This window comes from Cynocephalus volans, chromosome 5 (assembly GCF_027409185.1).
Source record: "Cynocephalus volans isolate mCynVol1 chromosome 5, mCynVol1.pri, whole genome shotgun sequence".
Lineage (NCBI taxonomy): Eukaryota > Metazoa > Chordata > Mammalia > Dermoptera > Cynocephalidae > Cynocephalus > Cynocephalus volans.
Window position 1 is genome coordinate 65,350,369 of NC_084464.1, and position 15,723 is coordinate 65,366,091.

Here is a 15,723-nt window from a genome sequence, read left to right on the forward strand (position 1 = left end):
GCTAAAATATATGTAATGTAAATTTACTATCTTAACTGTTTTTAAGCGTCCAGTTCAGTGACACTGAAGTATATTCACATTGTTGTGCAAACATCACCACCGTCCATCTACAGAATTTTTTTGTTTTCCAAGACTGAAAGTCTATGCCACTTAAAAATAACACCCCCTTCCCTCTTCCTCTAGCCTCTGGCAAAAACCATCCTACTTTTTGTCTCTGATTTTGACTGCTCTGGGTACCTCATATAAGTGGAATCATGCAATCGTTGTCCTTTTCTCTCTGGCTTATTTTATTTAGCATAATGTCTATACCATGTTTGAATGTTACAAAATTAAATAGATTTGCAAATCCTTAAAATTAATATATTTAATATGGATCTTTTCAAGATGCTCAGTAACACATTAATTATATACCACATACAGTCACATCCCGATATCCTAAGTTTTACAGTCAGTTATTAGTTGACATTTGAAAGCCCAAGTATATGTTTAATAAGAGAAGCAATCTCAGCTATGTAATTTACTGGTTTTTATTAAAGTCTTATCACCAACAGATTAACAGTATATCAGCTTGGTTTAAATTTTTCTTAGTACAAGAACTGGTTTGAGAAAGTGACTTTTTCCCTATGTGGTCTGATAGATATTAAAACAAAAGTCAGTTTACTATAAGTGCAGATAATAATGATAAAGGCCTTTTTAAAAATCATATTTTGTTTTTCCATTTGAAATTCAGTTCAATCTTTGGCTCATACAATAACAGGCAAATAGCTCAGGTCATCTCTAAAGACTAGATCTGCATCTTATTTTAAAAGTCACTCTTTGCATCCTGGGCTGCAGATGTTCTCATGCAGCTTGAGCTACTTTCCATCTGTTTGTCTCACAGAGAAAGGGCAGGAGCTATATACCATCAGATGCTTACAAAGAAAGGGATGGTAAGCCAAATGATGGGGAGAAAGATTTAGAAAGAAAGGCGTTTTATCTTCTTGGCATCTCAGCCTTTCAGAAGTCTATATTACAATAAAATCTGTTAGAGCTGGGGCTTCACTGAATCTGCATTCTTGCCTTCTGTCATCTTCTTTCACCCCCATGTGCTCAACTATTCTGCACTTTTTCCTTATTTATAAAGGCAGACTTTTAAGTGCAGACTAGCTGCAAGTGTACTTTAATATTGGTGTATCATAGTCATTCACAGAACTGATTTCAAATGGAGAACCAAGTTCAGGTCTTGGGACTTACCAAACCTCATCAGAGGGTAGGATATGGAAATTTGAAAACCACAGCTTACTTATGTTCAAAAGAATATTGACAAGGAGCTAAGTTCTCTGTCAGCTCTCAGATTTTGCTCAGAATGAATGAAGAAAATAAATGCCCCATTCAGTCATTGGGGTTTTTCTCTTCTTTTGAAGAATTTGCTCCTGGGAAAATGTATCATAGCAATGGCAGCAGCGTAGTACAAGTTTTTGAGCAAATCAATTCCATAAATAGTTATTGCAAAGTATTTTCTAGGCCATGTTGAGTTAGACTAATTAGAAAATACTTTGTGAAGCACAAACTTTGTTTGTTTGGTTGATTGGCTGGTTTTGGATAGTTTGGGGTAGGATGTAATTAGGTGGAAAGGGGGTTGAAATGGATTACGGGCATTTCCAGACAGAGGGATGCTATGATCAGTGGCCTTGGCATGTAATGTTTGATACACTGTAAGATATAAAACTTATCCTGGTGCTCTGCATATTTTATAGGGAGCATTGCAAGTTAGAGGAGGAAAGTTCAATGAGAACCCAATGGTAGAATAGCCATCTGAGCATTTTGTACTTAGTCCAGAAGAAAAGAGAGCTCCCGTTGAAATTAAAGAGTTAATATAACTAGAGTAACTGGTATTAATAGATAAAATATGTAGGGTTAAAGACAGGAACAGTGCAAAGGAAACTATTAGGCAGTCACTGCAATACTCTAGCTATTGGTTACAACAATCTGACATTGGGTATTTGCAATAGAAATAGAGAGAATGTGATAAAGGTAAGAGATATTTTGGAGATTTCAAGCATAGGTCACTGGGGAGATAATGGAAGGTTATTACACTTCAGAGAAATATAAAGTCTAGGATGCGTTTATAGAAAAACTTGATGCATTTAACTTGTATAAATTTGCTGTGCTGTCAGGAAAAGGTGGCATTCATTTTGTACCTTTAAGACTTTGAATGGGTTAATGAAAGTTAATGAACAAATGGAGTTCATTTAACACAGGAGATGTGCACCAGGAGATGTGTCTGCAGTTCGGCATAACTAACTCAGAGGCAGGTACTGATAATCTGGAATGTGTTTACAAGAAAGAGACCAGGGTGATGACAGGCAAAACTCTGATGCTCTGTATGAAGGGTCTGGTATTTGAAGCCTTGGAAACAGCCACAGTCTTTAAATATTTGAATGGACTTAACATGAACACCACACAAGATATTTTTAAATGGCACAGGAATATTATCTAACATAAGTCCAAATTTAAATATCTCCAATTATCCCAATAGTGTTCATTATAGATTTCCTTTCTTTCTCTCTCTCTAAAATTCAGAGATAAAGATATAATCTAACATCTACACAAGGGAACAATTTTCTAGTAATTGGATACATATATGATCCAAAATTTGTGACTTGGCTGTTAAGAGAGCCTACAAAATCTTGCTGTCTTAATAGAGAGACAGTAACCAAAACAATCATCCCGCTCTTTGCTGCTCTGGGAAGACCACACCTGGAGACCTGTGTACAGCTACAGATGGCTCATTTAGAACCATTAGTGAACATCTGAAGTATGTTCAGAATAAAGGGACCAGGGTGATGTGGGATGCAAAACCCTGCTTTTGCACATGAGCATTGTGGAGATCTTAGCCTGGAGAAGCAGTGCTGTGGGCTTTAAATATTTGAATGAGTACTGTTACCAATTGAATTGTGTCCCTCCAAAAAGATATGATGAATTCCTAACCCCCATTACCTCAGAATATTGCCTTATTTGGAAATGCGGTCATTGCAGATGAATTTGTTAACATGAAATGCTTTAGTAAGGTGGACCTCCAATCCAGTATGTCTGGTGTTCTTAAAAGAAGATGGCTAGGAGAAGATAGAGACAGAGGCAAATGCAATGTGATGACAGTGGCATAGACTGAAGTTATGTAGAAAGCCAAGGAACATTAAAAATTGCCCCCAAAAATGTAAGAAGCTAGGAAGAGACAAAGAAGGATTTTCCTACAAATTTTGGAGGAAATATATCCCTGCTGACACCTTGATTTTAGACTTCTAGATTCCAAAACTGTGAGACAATAAATTCTATATTGTTTTAAGACACCCAGCTTATGGTACTTTGTTACAACAGGCCTAGGAAACTATTATAGGTACAAAAAAAATAGGTAAAGTTTATTCCGTGGATTCCAAGAAAGAATTAAGAACTAGTATGCAGAAATGAAAGAGAAGCAGATTTCAATTCAACATGAACAGGAATTTGCTTGTAGTTAAAGCCACCACAAAATAAACTCCAGAGCCTCAGCAAGTTGTGACTCTCTATTATAAATGTTCGTGCAAAAGGAGTCAGCAATATTGCATGCAGTGGTGATTATTCATGCTTCAGATGGCAGGTTAAACTGAATAATTTCCAATTCAAAAATTGTCTGATCCTGTGTTAAAACCCTGTCAAATAGAGGTTGGTAGCTTCCTTTTTATTTTCTGCTTCAATCAAGAGTATACAGGATAGCATAGCATGGTGGATAAGAGTCAAATCCAAGATCTAGTACTTACTATTTATTTTTTCTTAGGTAGGTTCTTTAATCTCTATATCCTTAGATATTAATATTATATAATTATATATTGATATTAGGATAATAGTACTCACTTTACAGTGTTGTTGTGATGGAACTACTTAATAATCTGAAGTGCTTATAACAGGGCATGGCACATAGTATGCACTAAGAAGTGTTTGTTGAACATATACTTGATTTAATATTGATTAGATATATACATTAACACTATCTTCCTTCAACGCCATTCCTCAACTACAAAATATCAAGAATTAAAGTCAAACTAGAACTAATTGCATTTGTTCAAGATTTTTGCTTTTTAAAGTTCTGTGTTTTTTTCTAGATCGAAGTTTGCACCATTTGGGCCATGTGATGACCAAGTAGCAGAAATATATTTTTTCCAGTTTTCTCATAACAAACTGTAATAATGTGTCTACATGAGGGAGAGAGTGTGTGTGTTTCAAGAGTTTGGGGGAAATAAATCATTCAACAGAATCATTTCTAAATATCAAAGACTATAGTTTACCCTAATTAAGGCTCACGTGAGTTTTTGGGTATTAGTTACCAGTGTGCTAGAGTTAAAAGACGATGTGAAGTTCTTGAAATTAAATCCTCAGAAATTTAAGTATTTTGTTAAATTGACATCTGCTGGTAGCTGAAGGCCAATTTTAGCTTCAGCAGCCAACAAGAACATTTACCAACATATGAAACTTTTAATAAATGGTACATAATTGTCAAAAAATAAATCCTCATTCAGTGACTTAAATTAAACAAAATGAACTTTTATTTATTCACTACGTAAGGTATTAGTCCCTGAATCATTTGGGTGAATAGACGACAGCTCTGACAGGCTAATGATACCCCAGACCAATTCAGTTATCTCAGTAAAGCAAACCCATCAGTAGATGCAGGTAGCAGTTTGTACATCTATACAGTTCCAGAGCCAGGGATTATGTGACCTTTATGTACACCAGATGGGGAGGACAGAGAACAGAGGAACTGGATGTTCTTTCAGTAAAGAGCAACTGAGTGATATAGTGTGGCTTTTAAACTGGTGATATACTCTAAGGCAATGAGAGAGGCCCACAGTGAAGGTATTGAAAAGTATGTTTGATTTGAGGGTGATGTTTAGAAGCTATCAAGGGTAATAGGAGAGAAGACTGAGTTTCTAGAATTTATATGTGCTTTGTTATAGCTCCCTCATTCTCATAAAAGAAGACAACACATGTAGTCAAAAGGTCAGCTTTTAACTTGGAGATAAATCCCACTTGTGACTGTAGTTTTTATATTACAAACCATGTGGCCTTAGACAAGTTCCATGAATTCCCTATGTCTTGGTTACCTCAAGTGTAGAACGTGGGTAATGATGTCTTTCATTCAGATTGTTGTCCAGAGTAAACAATGTTAAGTACATGCACCATCTGTCTCAGTATTTGACAATAGTAGAAGCTGAATAATTGTCAAGTCTTGTCTTCTAAGGACAGGACCATTCATTTGTTAAAAGTTCCAAATGCAGAGTTTGGAAGCAGGTATGGTTAATGTCACAGATGGGCAAACACTACACTCACTGAAAACTGCTAGCTCCTAATTCATCTAAACTCAGCAATGATTTCTTGAGGTTCTGCCACATACTGAGTACTAAGGGAATAGAAATATGAATCAAAGATTGTTCTTTAACTTCTGGGACTTACAATTCAAAGTCAAGTAAAAATAAACACAGCCTTATGATACTTTGAGAAATGTTTTACAAGATAAATGAACTGATTTTAAGCATGTATTCAGCATTCACACAGATTGATTGTGAAAGATTGTGAAAATACAGCACAACCTTAAATGATCTTTCCTTTGCAGCCTGTACCTGTGGACTTTACAGTATTCATTAGCTCAACAGAGTTTTCCCATCGGTACCTATCTTCTTTCTTTAGTTACTCTCCCTTTTTCTTTCCAAATCAGTTTGCGTGGCAGTGTGGAAGAACCACCACATGAGGACAGTAACCAACTACTTCATAGTCAATCTTTCTCTAGCTGATGTGCTCGTGACCATCACCTGCCTTCCAGCCACGTTGGTCGTGGATATCACTGAGACCTGGTTCTTTGGACAGTCCCTCTGCAAAGTGATTCCTTATTTACAGGTAATTGTGTTAAATTCTTTTTTTGGTTCAAACACAAAACCTACTGAAAAAATATTTTTAAACATAGTTATGACCCTCCCGTAAATTATCTACTTTGTTAAGACAGGAATATGAACATACTTGCCTTAAAATAATTGGCAAACTTAAGGAAAATAATGCTTGATACTTTCCTGGGAAAATTATTTACGTTCTGGGTAGAAATGAAGCCACAAAACTGCCACATCATTATTAGATGCTGCACAGACATTTTACTTCTTTGATCCTTAATTTCCTAATTGTTAAAAAACAAAGTTGAACAAATTAATGATTGAGCTTCCCACGATCTAAATAGTGTATCTGTTTTTATAAGTGGTTTCATTTTATACTAAGGAATGAAGAGCTACATGATTAAAGCGGTACAGTAAACAGGTTTTAGTGTAGGTTCTAAATCCAGCTACCAGGTTTGGAATCTCTATTCTGCTATTCATCAATTGTATGCCACCAAGCCAAATACATAAACTCTTTGAGATTCGCTTATTTAAAAAGCATAATAATTTTAATGAGATCTATCTCATGTGGATGTTGTAACAGTTTACTTAGATAATTTAAACGAATCACTTGGCACAGTTATTACCCTGTGAAAGATGATGAGCTTATAAAACCATAGTATGTTCTCCATAAATATAGGTTATCACCATCAGCACCATCATTAGATGTTTTATTGCTCAATAGTGAAAACAGCTTTTCTATATCTAATTTCTGTCTAAGAAATTAAGAACGAATACTTTCAGAGAGTAATTTTCTGATTTTTCTTATAGCTCTAAAATCCTTGAAAAAAAAAATAAGATTTCCAAGATAGTGGCCAGAGCCACACTACCCAAAGACATGGACTCTTTTAGGAATTGGGCCACTCTCTACTTGTCTTCCCATAGCCTTCCCACACCCCTCAGTCCTTCCTCCTTCCAGTCTCCCAGATGGTGACCATGATATTTGAAGGAACAGAAAATAGGCTTCCAATAACAAAAAGTTGGGGAAGCCAGAAATAGCCTGTTACTAGAAATTATATTGTTGAGACTTTTGGAGTCTAAATGTTACAAAGGGATCTTTAGCTCAATAGTTCTTCAATAACCTCTTTAAAAAGAAGTCAGATATCATTAATAGAATAGTAAATGGAAAATATCATAGAAGTTATAAGCTTCACGCATACATTATGTTTAACTATAAGCTTAGTTTGGGTCAGCCTGCTGAAAACGATGAATGAATTACAAATATGAACTGTAACAAAATGTTTTGAGAGAAATAGTACATGGAACAGCAGAGAAAAATATCCTCCTAGAACATAACCTAGTAAGAAAAGGATGATTGTGGGGGTGTTTGCATAGAGTCACTGGAAAAATTATAAATAGCAGAGAATCTTAATATTTTACTATTTCTGTGGTACTTCCAGCAAACTTTCTATTTCTCCTGATTCCAGTAACCATCCAGAAGGAAAATTTGGGGATCCTCTTAAATTTCAGTATGGCTCTGATTGCCCAGAATTTTCAATTGGCTGAGAGCATTTCATGCTCTCTCTGTGAACCAGAAGATTCCTCTGTGAGGAGGGGTCTGATGAGGGAGGGGTGCATCACCCTGTGGCAGGTGCAGCTCTGATCTAATGCACAATCGTACCTTCCTGTAGAGCAGGTATTCCAGATACTCCTTTGAACTCTCAAGAACAGACTGGAAGCAGCATGCAGCCAGTGAGTGATCCAGGGCATGGGTTTCTCTCACAGTCGCTGACAGTACTATTTCCCACAGCACAACTTATTAACAAGTCCTGCAGCTGATGAAATATCCTCACCTCCTGAGAGATTCTGCCCGCTTCTCTATAAACAACATCCAGTCTAGCTGACTCCTCATTTGATCCTCTTCTCCATAGGCCAGGAGAAAACTACTGAGTAAACACAAGATGGAAAAGACTAGATTCATTCATTACCTCATTCAACATTACATCTTGATGGAAAGGTATAAATGCACGAAGATGTTGGTGCACTGGTAAAACTAGTATCTCCATGTACTCAACATTTACTGTCCTTTTTCCAAAGAATTTTCCCTAATGCAATGAAAAGTTCTAATGGACAATTAGCCTATTATTTAAATTTCAGTTGATTTTTTATTTGTTTTGCCTTAGTTGTGATATTTTAAATTGGATGGCTTTTATTCCTGATACAATATTTATATTCTGCTGAAGATTTAAAAACATACTAAATAATGCCCAGCCATGTTTTAAGGTTATTTGCCTTAATTTAAGATTCTTTGGGCATTCACTAATTTGACATGATTTATGTGTTCTTTTTCTTCTAAGTACAATACAACATTTAGATTTATGAGTGATATACTGTAATGCTTGGCAAATGCTCAAAAATCTTTAAAAATCTCACAAATGTAATAAAGCTTAACTGAATAATTAAAATGACCCTTTTGTATCTTTAATAATTCTGTAATTCCAAAACTGTTAACATTTATTAAGCTATTGGCCTGAATAATTATCGTGTATTTCACTCCTCTTCCAACACTGACAAGAGCAGGGGGCTACTTATTCAGAGCGATTTTTTTTTCAACTGCAGAAGAGGCCCTGCATGGGAAAGGCCAAGAAAAGAACGAAAGCCAAAACTACGCAGACAGGCTCCCTCACTCACTCAGTCATACTTTACCACGTCCCAGTCTAAAAGTGCCTGCCATCCAAAGGATCTTCGAGATCCTTGTGGCATATCTATATGCTAGCATAACACAGGGTTCTTCTCAACCAAAGGAAACCCCCAAACATTACCCTGTGCATAGGGTGCCTATAGTATAGGTAAAAGCCAGGTACCTGAAGGCAGAAGAAAGTTCCCATCATCTCACTCCCCTTCATTCACAGCATTCATAATTCACACTAGATTCATTTCTGAAATGACTTACTATCGGACTCACGAGCTAATATCAGAATCTAAATAAAAGGTGCACTTCTAGAAGTTAAAAGCAGTTAAAACTCTCATTTATAATCACTTATGGCTAGTACTTCCAACACTATGTTGAATAGGAGTGGTGAGAGTGGGCATCCTTGTCTAGTGCCAGAGCAATCAGAGAAGAGAAGGAAATAAAGGGCATCCAGATTGGAAAAGATGAAGTCAAACTGTCCCTGTTTGCAGATGACATGATCCTATATATCGAACAGCCTAAAACCTCTACAAAAAAACTGTTGGAATTGATAAATGATTTCAGCACAGTAGCAGGATACAAAATCAACACACAAAAATCAGTAGCATTTCTTTTCTCCAATAGTGAACATGCAGAAGGAGAAATCAAGAAAGCCTGCCCATTTACAATAGCCACCAAAAAAATAAAATACTTAGGAATTGAGTTAACCAAGGAGGTGAAAAATATCTATAATGAGAACTACAAACCACTGCTGAGAGAAATTAGAGAGGATACAAGAAGATGGAAAGATATTCCATGCTCTTGGATTGGAAGAATCAACATAGTGAAAATGTCCATACTACCCAAAGTGATATACAAATTCAATGCAATCCCCATCAAAATTCCAAAGACATTTTTCTCAGAAATGGAAAAAACTATCCAGACATTTATATGGAACAATAAAAGACCACGAATAGCCAAAGCAATGCTCAGCAAAAAAAATAAAGCTGGAGGCATAACACTACCTGACTTTAAGCTATACTACAAAGCTATAATAACCAAAACAGTATGGTACTGGCATAAAAACAGACACACTGACCAATGGAATAGAATAGAGAATCCAGAAATCAACCCACACACTTACTGCCATCTGATCTTTGACAAAGGCACCAAGCCTATTCACTGGGGAAGGGACTGCCTCTTCAGCAAGTGGTGCTGGGATAACTGGATATCGATATGCAGGAGAATGAAACTAGATCCATACCTCTCACCGTATACTAAAATCAACTCAAAATGGATTAAGGATTTAAATATACACCCTGAGACAATAAAACTTCTTAAAGAAAACATAGGAGAAACACTTCAGGAAATAGGACTGGGCACAGACTTCATGAATTCGACCCCAAAAGCACGGGCAACCAAAGGAAAAATAAACAAATGGGATTATATCAAACTAAAAAGCTTCTGCACAGCAAAAGAAACAATTAAAAGAGTTAAAAGACAACCAACAGAGTGGGAGAAAATATTTGCAAAATATACATCTGACAAAGGATTAATATCCAGAATATATAAGGAACTCAAACAACTTTACAAGAAGAAAACAAGCAACCCAATTAAAAAATGGGCAAATGAGCTAAGTAGGCATTTCTCTAAGGAAGATATACAAATGGCCAACAGACATATGAAAAAATGCTCAACATCACTCAGCATCCGGGAAATGCAAATCAAAACCACACTGAGATACCATCTAACCCCAGTTAGGATGGCTAAAATCCAAAAGACTATGAACGATAAATGCTGGCGAGGCTGCGGAGAAAAAGGAACTCTCTTACATTGTTGGTGGGACTGCAAAATGGTGCAGCCTCTATGGAAAATGGTATGGAGGTTGCTTAAACAATTGCAAATAGATCTACCATACGACCCAGCCATCCCACTGCTGGGAATATACCCAGAGGAATGGAAATCATCAAGTCGAAGGTATACCTGTTCCCCAATGTTCATCGCAGCACTCTTTACAATAGCCAAGAGTTGGAACCAGCCCAAATGCCCATCATCGGATGAGTGGATACGGAAAATGTGGTACATCTACACAATGGAATACTACTCAGCTATAAAAACGAATGAAATACTGCCATTTGCAACAACATGGATGGACCTTGAGAGAATTATATTAAGTGAAACAAGTCAGGCACAGAAAGAGAAATACCACATGTTCTCACTTATTGGAGGGAGCTAAAAATTAATATATAAATTCACACACACACATACACACACACACACACACAAACCGGGGGGGGGGAAGAAGATATAACAACCACAATTATTTGAAGTTGATACAACAAGCAAACAGAAAAGACATTGTTGGGGGGGAGGGGGGAAGGGAGAAGGGAGGGAGGTTTTGGTGATGGGGAGCAATAATCAGCTACAATGTATATCGACAAAATAAAATTAAAAAAAAATATATAATCACTTACGATAAGATGGAATTTAATATCTCTCCAAGAAAATCTTGTGAATTGTATGATAATTACATAGTAATGTGTCCTATACACCAGCAAATATAGTGGTTGAAAGAGTGAATATTAAATCACTGATTACCAAGGGTCCATTCAATGGATTCCACTGTAGATTAATCACACCAGCATGTTTTCTCACTTCAGCATGCAACAGAAAAGGCACTGCACCCTGCACCACTGCTGGCACTGGATGTCAGTCTCTCAAGTGAACTGGTGTGAATCGATTATTACTATTCAATAGTAGTGGGAAATACTAGAAATCAAACTCCAGTTTGAACCATGCTACTTCTGTCCCACTCATCCAAGTTAATTATAATTCATGAATAATAAATCACTAAGCCTTGTTGAACACTTTCCATTTCTAACTTTTAGAAAAGATAAATATAGCCCTGACCCAGCAACTATGAATAGTCAACTGTGCAGATCTAGACTGCCATAGTTCTATTCTCAGGTTAGCCAGGGTATTGAGAACCCTGCATGCTTGGCTTATTTGCAGGGAAGAAATAGAGGTTGGTGAAGGGAGAGGGGTGAGACTGTTTTGAAAAACAATTGAAGGCACTTTAAGGTAGCAGGAAGGAATTATCAGGAGTCATCAGGCAACCTAAGCTCACTCTCATAGAGTCCAGTCCTTCACCTAAAATGAAATTAGTCTCCAAGAATTTAATAAAACTTAAGTTTTTACCTATAATTTCTATGACTATTCTTCTTTTAATAGTGGTCTGTTCCAATTAAGATCTACAACTCTAAAATCCAGAACTCGAGAATGAAAGAGAAAACTAATAGTAAAGTAATTATTATTACCATAATCATAAGTAATAGCAACAAAAGCACATATTTGCCTGCTCAGGGGTAGGCATTTTACATCTCAACTAACTGTCCTTACAGTTCCATGCTTGGGTACTATTATCATCCACATTTTACAGAGAAGAACATAGAGGAAGACAGAGGTTAAGTTACTTACCCGAGATCACACAATTGGTAAGCAAGTGAGATGAGATTCATGCCCAGGAAACCTGGTTGCAGAATTGACCCCAACTGCACTACTGCCTCACCCAGAGAGAATCAAAAGAATCAAGGTTTGTAAGAATCTTATCCTGTTGATCTTATCCTTCATTTAACAGAAACATACACATACCCCCCACACACACATACACACACACAAGTCCCGAAGCTATAAAGTGAGAGATCAAACAATGTGCAGCTAGCTGGTGGGACAGTGAGAATAGACAGGTCATCTCAACACAGCCCAGAGCCCTTTCTCCTATGCTGTCTGGCCCTTAGTTCCCTTTCACTCATTTGTACCTATATATCAATAAATGCATCAACAAGGAAGATCCTGATGTAAGAAGCAGAAATGCCTGCTTTTACCACATATTATGGGATCAATACAACCAGGATGGAAAAAAGATGAAAATGACTGGACCACATCTATTACATTAGATTTAGTCTTGCAACTATTAATTAATTCAAAACATATTTATTAAGTACATAATGCACATCAAATGCTGTGCCAGGTACTCGGGACATAGTGTGAAAAAGAAAAAAAAGACAGAAGCAGTCCCTCTTGCCATAGAGCTTTGTTCCAGTAGAGAAAACAGATAATAAATAAGAAAATTAAGGTAATTTACCACATGGTAAGTGCTAAGAAAATAGGAATCTGCAACAAGAAGTAAGACAAATGAGAAGGAGTCTTTTTTTAAAGGAGAAGGGGATTTTGAGAGTGATATCAGCATCAATGCTTCCTCCAGTTTAAGAGAATACATTAAAAATAATTACATAAACTGATAATGTGGGTGTAGGCATGAATAACATGTTTCTTTACTATTTTCTTAAAGTTCCAAGTTGAAGAATCATTTGTGGTGTTGTTAACTATACAAAAATCTGGACTGGGTAAACCTATCTGGTTTTTAGAGGCAAGTTGCTTATGCTAGTGGAGAGCAAACTATGGTAAGGAGATGCACATACAGAATTCTCATTTAACATGACTCATGCCTTTCTTTGGGTGTAAAATGTTGAAAATGAACTAGTGTACAAACAGCCCTTGTTATCTGGAAATATGAAATGAGGTATCCATAATTCAAAAGTGCTAAATAATTTCAATCAAATTCCTACATGTTAATTTGAAAGACATGTCACATTGCTGTCTGTCAGTCACATTTTCCAGTTTAGACTAAACATATATGTATTGTTATTTTTTTCCCGTTTGAGGATATGATTTCCCCTATCAATGGAAAAGTTGCAAGACGAAATCATACAGTAATTTTTCAAAGAATTCCACATTATAAATTAAAACATTTAGCATAAAAAAAGATTGCAAAGTTTTCACAGCACCCTTTTCATGCTTAACAGGAAATATTAATTTTTCTAATACATTTCTAATATTTTAATTTCCTTTTGACAGAGTTTTTTTTTAAATAGAAAGTACTTGAGTAAATTGTGGTTTTCTGTTTGTTTATTTGTTGTTTGGCAATTTTGAACTTGCTTATTTGTTGTAACTACCTTTCCAATACGGTAAGTATATTAAGAGTGATTCTTTTAACACCTGCTGCTTCTCTTGTACTCTGTTCTTTTTTTTTCTCTAGACCGTGTCAGTGTCTGTGTCTGTCCTCACACTGAGCTGTATCGCCTTGGATCGATGGTATGCCATCTGTCACCCTTTGATGTTTAAGAGCACAGCCAAGCGGGCCCGGAACAGCATTGTCATCATCTGGATCGTCTCCTGCATCATAATGATTCCTCAGGCCATTGTCATGGAGTGCAGCACCATGCTCCCTGGCTTAGCCAATAAAACCACACTCTTTACAGTGTGTGATGAGCGCTGGGGCGGTAAGTACCTTACAGCTCACAAGCTGATATTTATATTAGAGCTTCAAACTGAAAATAGGACTAGCATAGCCATTGTAAAGCTGGGTTTACATATTTTATTGGCATTTGTTAATTCAGTTTTGCAAAAGTATGAAAACCAAGTCAAAATCCAAAAAAAATTTTACAGAATTATTCCACCTATCCGAATCCTTTGGAAGTGCTATATGCATTATTTTCTAGTTTATATATTTTTCAGATAGGAAATGAAAGGAATAGATTATTCTATACTTCAGATTTGGCTATATCTGTTATTCTTAAATTCTCTAAAACAAAAAGTACTTAATAATATAAATTCAAATACGTGTTCTGGAATGATTAGCATTTTATAAAATGGTTCAACATTATGTTGTTTCAAGTGTAGATTTCCCTAACAGGCTTCAAATACTATTGGATGTTTTACTTTTAAATCATGTCCTGGTAACATGTCCTAGGAACATGACTAGACATGGGTATGTGGACCTATGCCATTCTCTGAGTCAACTTATCCAAATTTGCTTTCTCTATTCATAACATATTTAATTGGTGGGTTCACTGGGATAATTATCTGACTTAAGAATTATATTAATTATGAATCATTTCTGTTTTCTCATCTGATAGGTATGATAGTGAAATTTAAATGAATAAAAGTTGGAGTCCTTATATTCCTTTGATTCAAAACTCTGAAATCAGTCTTTGAGGTTTCTGTGTCACGGTGGAAACCCTTCTATCAATTATTGGTGCTGGCACAAAACTGGACACAGAAAGAATGATAGAAAATAAAATGGGTTTCAGCATAGCATGTTACAAAATTATCACATGAAATCTGAGGAAAATAATCTGACCTCTTCTGAATAAGTGTGTTACAATGGTTCATATTTAGGGAATTTAAATATTAGGATAACATTTATTTATTAGATATATGTACATCTATGCTTATTAGAAAGATGTAGCTTAAAAGCCGTGCACCCAGGATTGCTTATGAATATGGTATTTTCAAGTATTTGAATCTCTAAATTTATTATAATTTCTACCTTGGTGCTTTCAATGGAACACTAAGAGAAGAAAAAGTCACTAACCGAAAAATTAGGCATACGTTTTCAGTACAGGAACACAAAATTTAAAAGACACTGGGATTATTTCATATATTGTCATAAGACCTATAATAACTACATTTTTATAATTTTCTTTATCTATTTCCCCAAATATTAAATATCTCTTCTTGAGATTTAGTTTTCCTTTCTAATATTGAAACTTTTTTTACTGTATTTTTCTCTGGATCATCTTTAATTTTTTTCAATTTTCCCCATTAATAGTGCAGACAAAAACAAAATGAATGGAAAGTTCCAAAATGCTAGTAGTATTTCTTAAGTGTCTTATGTCCCGTTTATGTAATGCTCAGACAACATCTTGAGTACTTAGGATATGCGAGGCATCATGCCAATCTGGAGAGAAATAGACTCTGACTAAGGAATCACATTCTCTCTAGTGAGGTTAAAACAAATGTTTATAGTCTGATCAGTACTTTAATACACTTATATACAAAGTGCAAGGAACGCAAATGAGAGAACAAGCTCAGTTCTGGCCATTGAACACAAGTCTACAGAGGAGCTGCTAACATTTCAGCTAAGCGTTGAAGATAAGCAGGAATTCTCCAGAAAGAAAGGAGGAAAAAAAGTGTCCCAGAAAGCAAAAAAACCACACAGTGGGCCCCGTATCTTGAAGAATGAAGGAAGAGGATCAGAACTTGCAGTTTCTGGAAAGTAGGGGCAAGCAGTCTAAAGAATTTAGTTCAAAAAGAAGGTGGGAACGGGACCAATGG

The 15,723-nt window shown here is 36.0% G+C and overlaps 1 protein-coding gene across 1 annotated transcript in view; it reads left to right on the forward strand.

Annotated features, from left to right (window-relative positions):
* The window catches only part of HCRTR2 (hypocretin receptor 2), a 101,802-nt gene that overhangs the window by 60,209 nt on the left and 25,870 nt on the right, over positions 1-15,723 (forward strand). The window contains exons 2-3 of the mRNA XM_063098007.1: positions 5,729-5,907; positions 13,643-13,886. Of these exons, the coding sequence (XP_062954077.1) occupies positions 5,729-5,907; positions 13,643-13,886 (423 nt within the window). The remainder of the gene's footprint in view (positions 1-5,728; positions 5,908-13,642; positions 13,887-15,723) is intronic.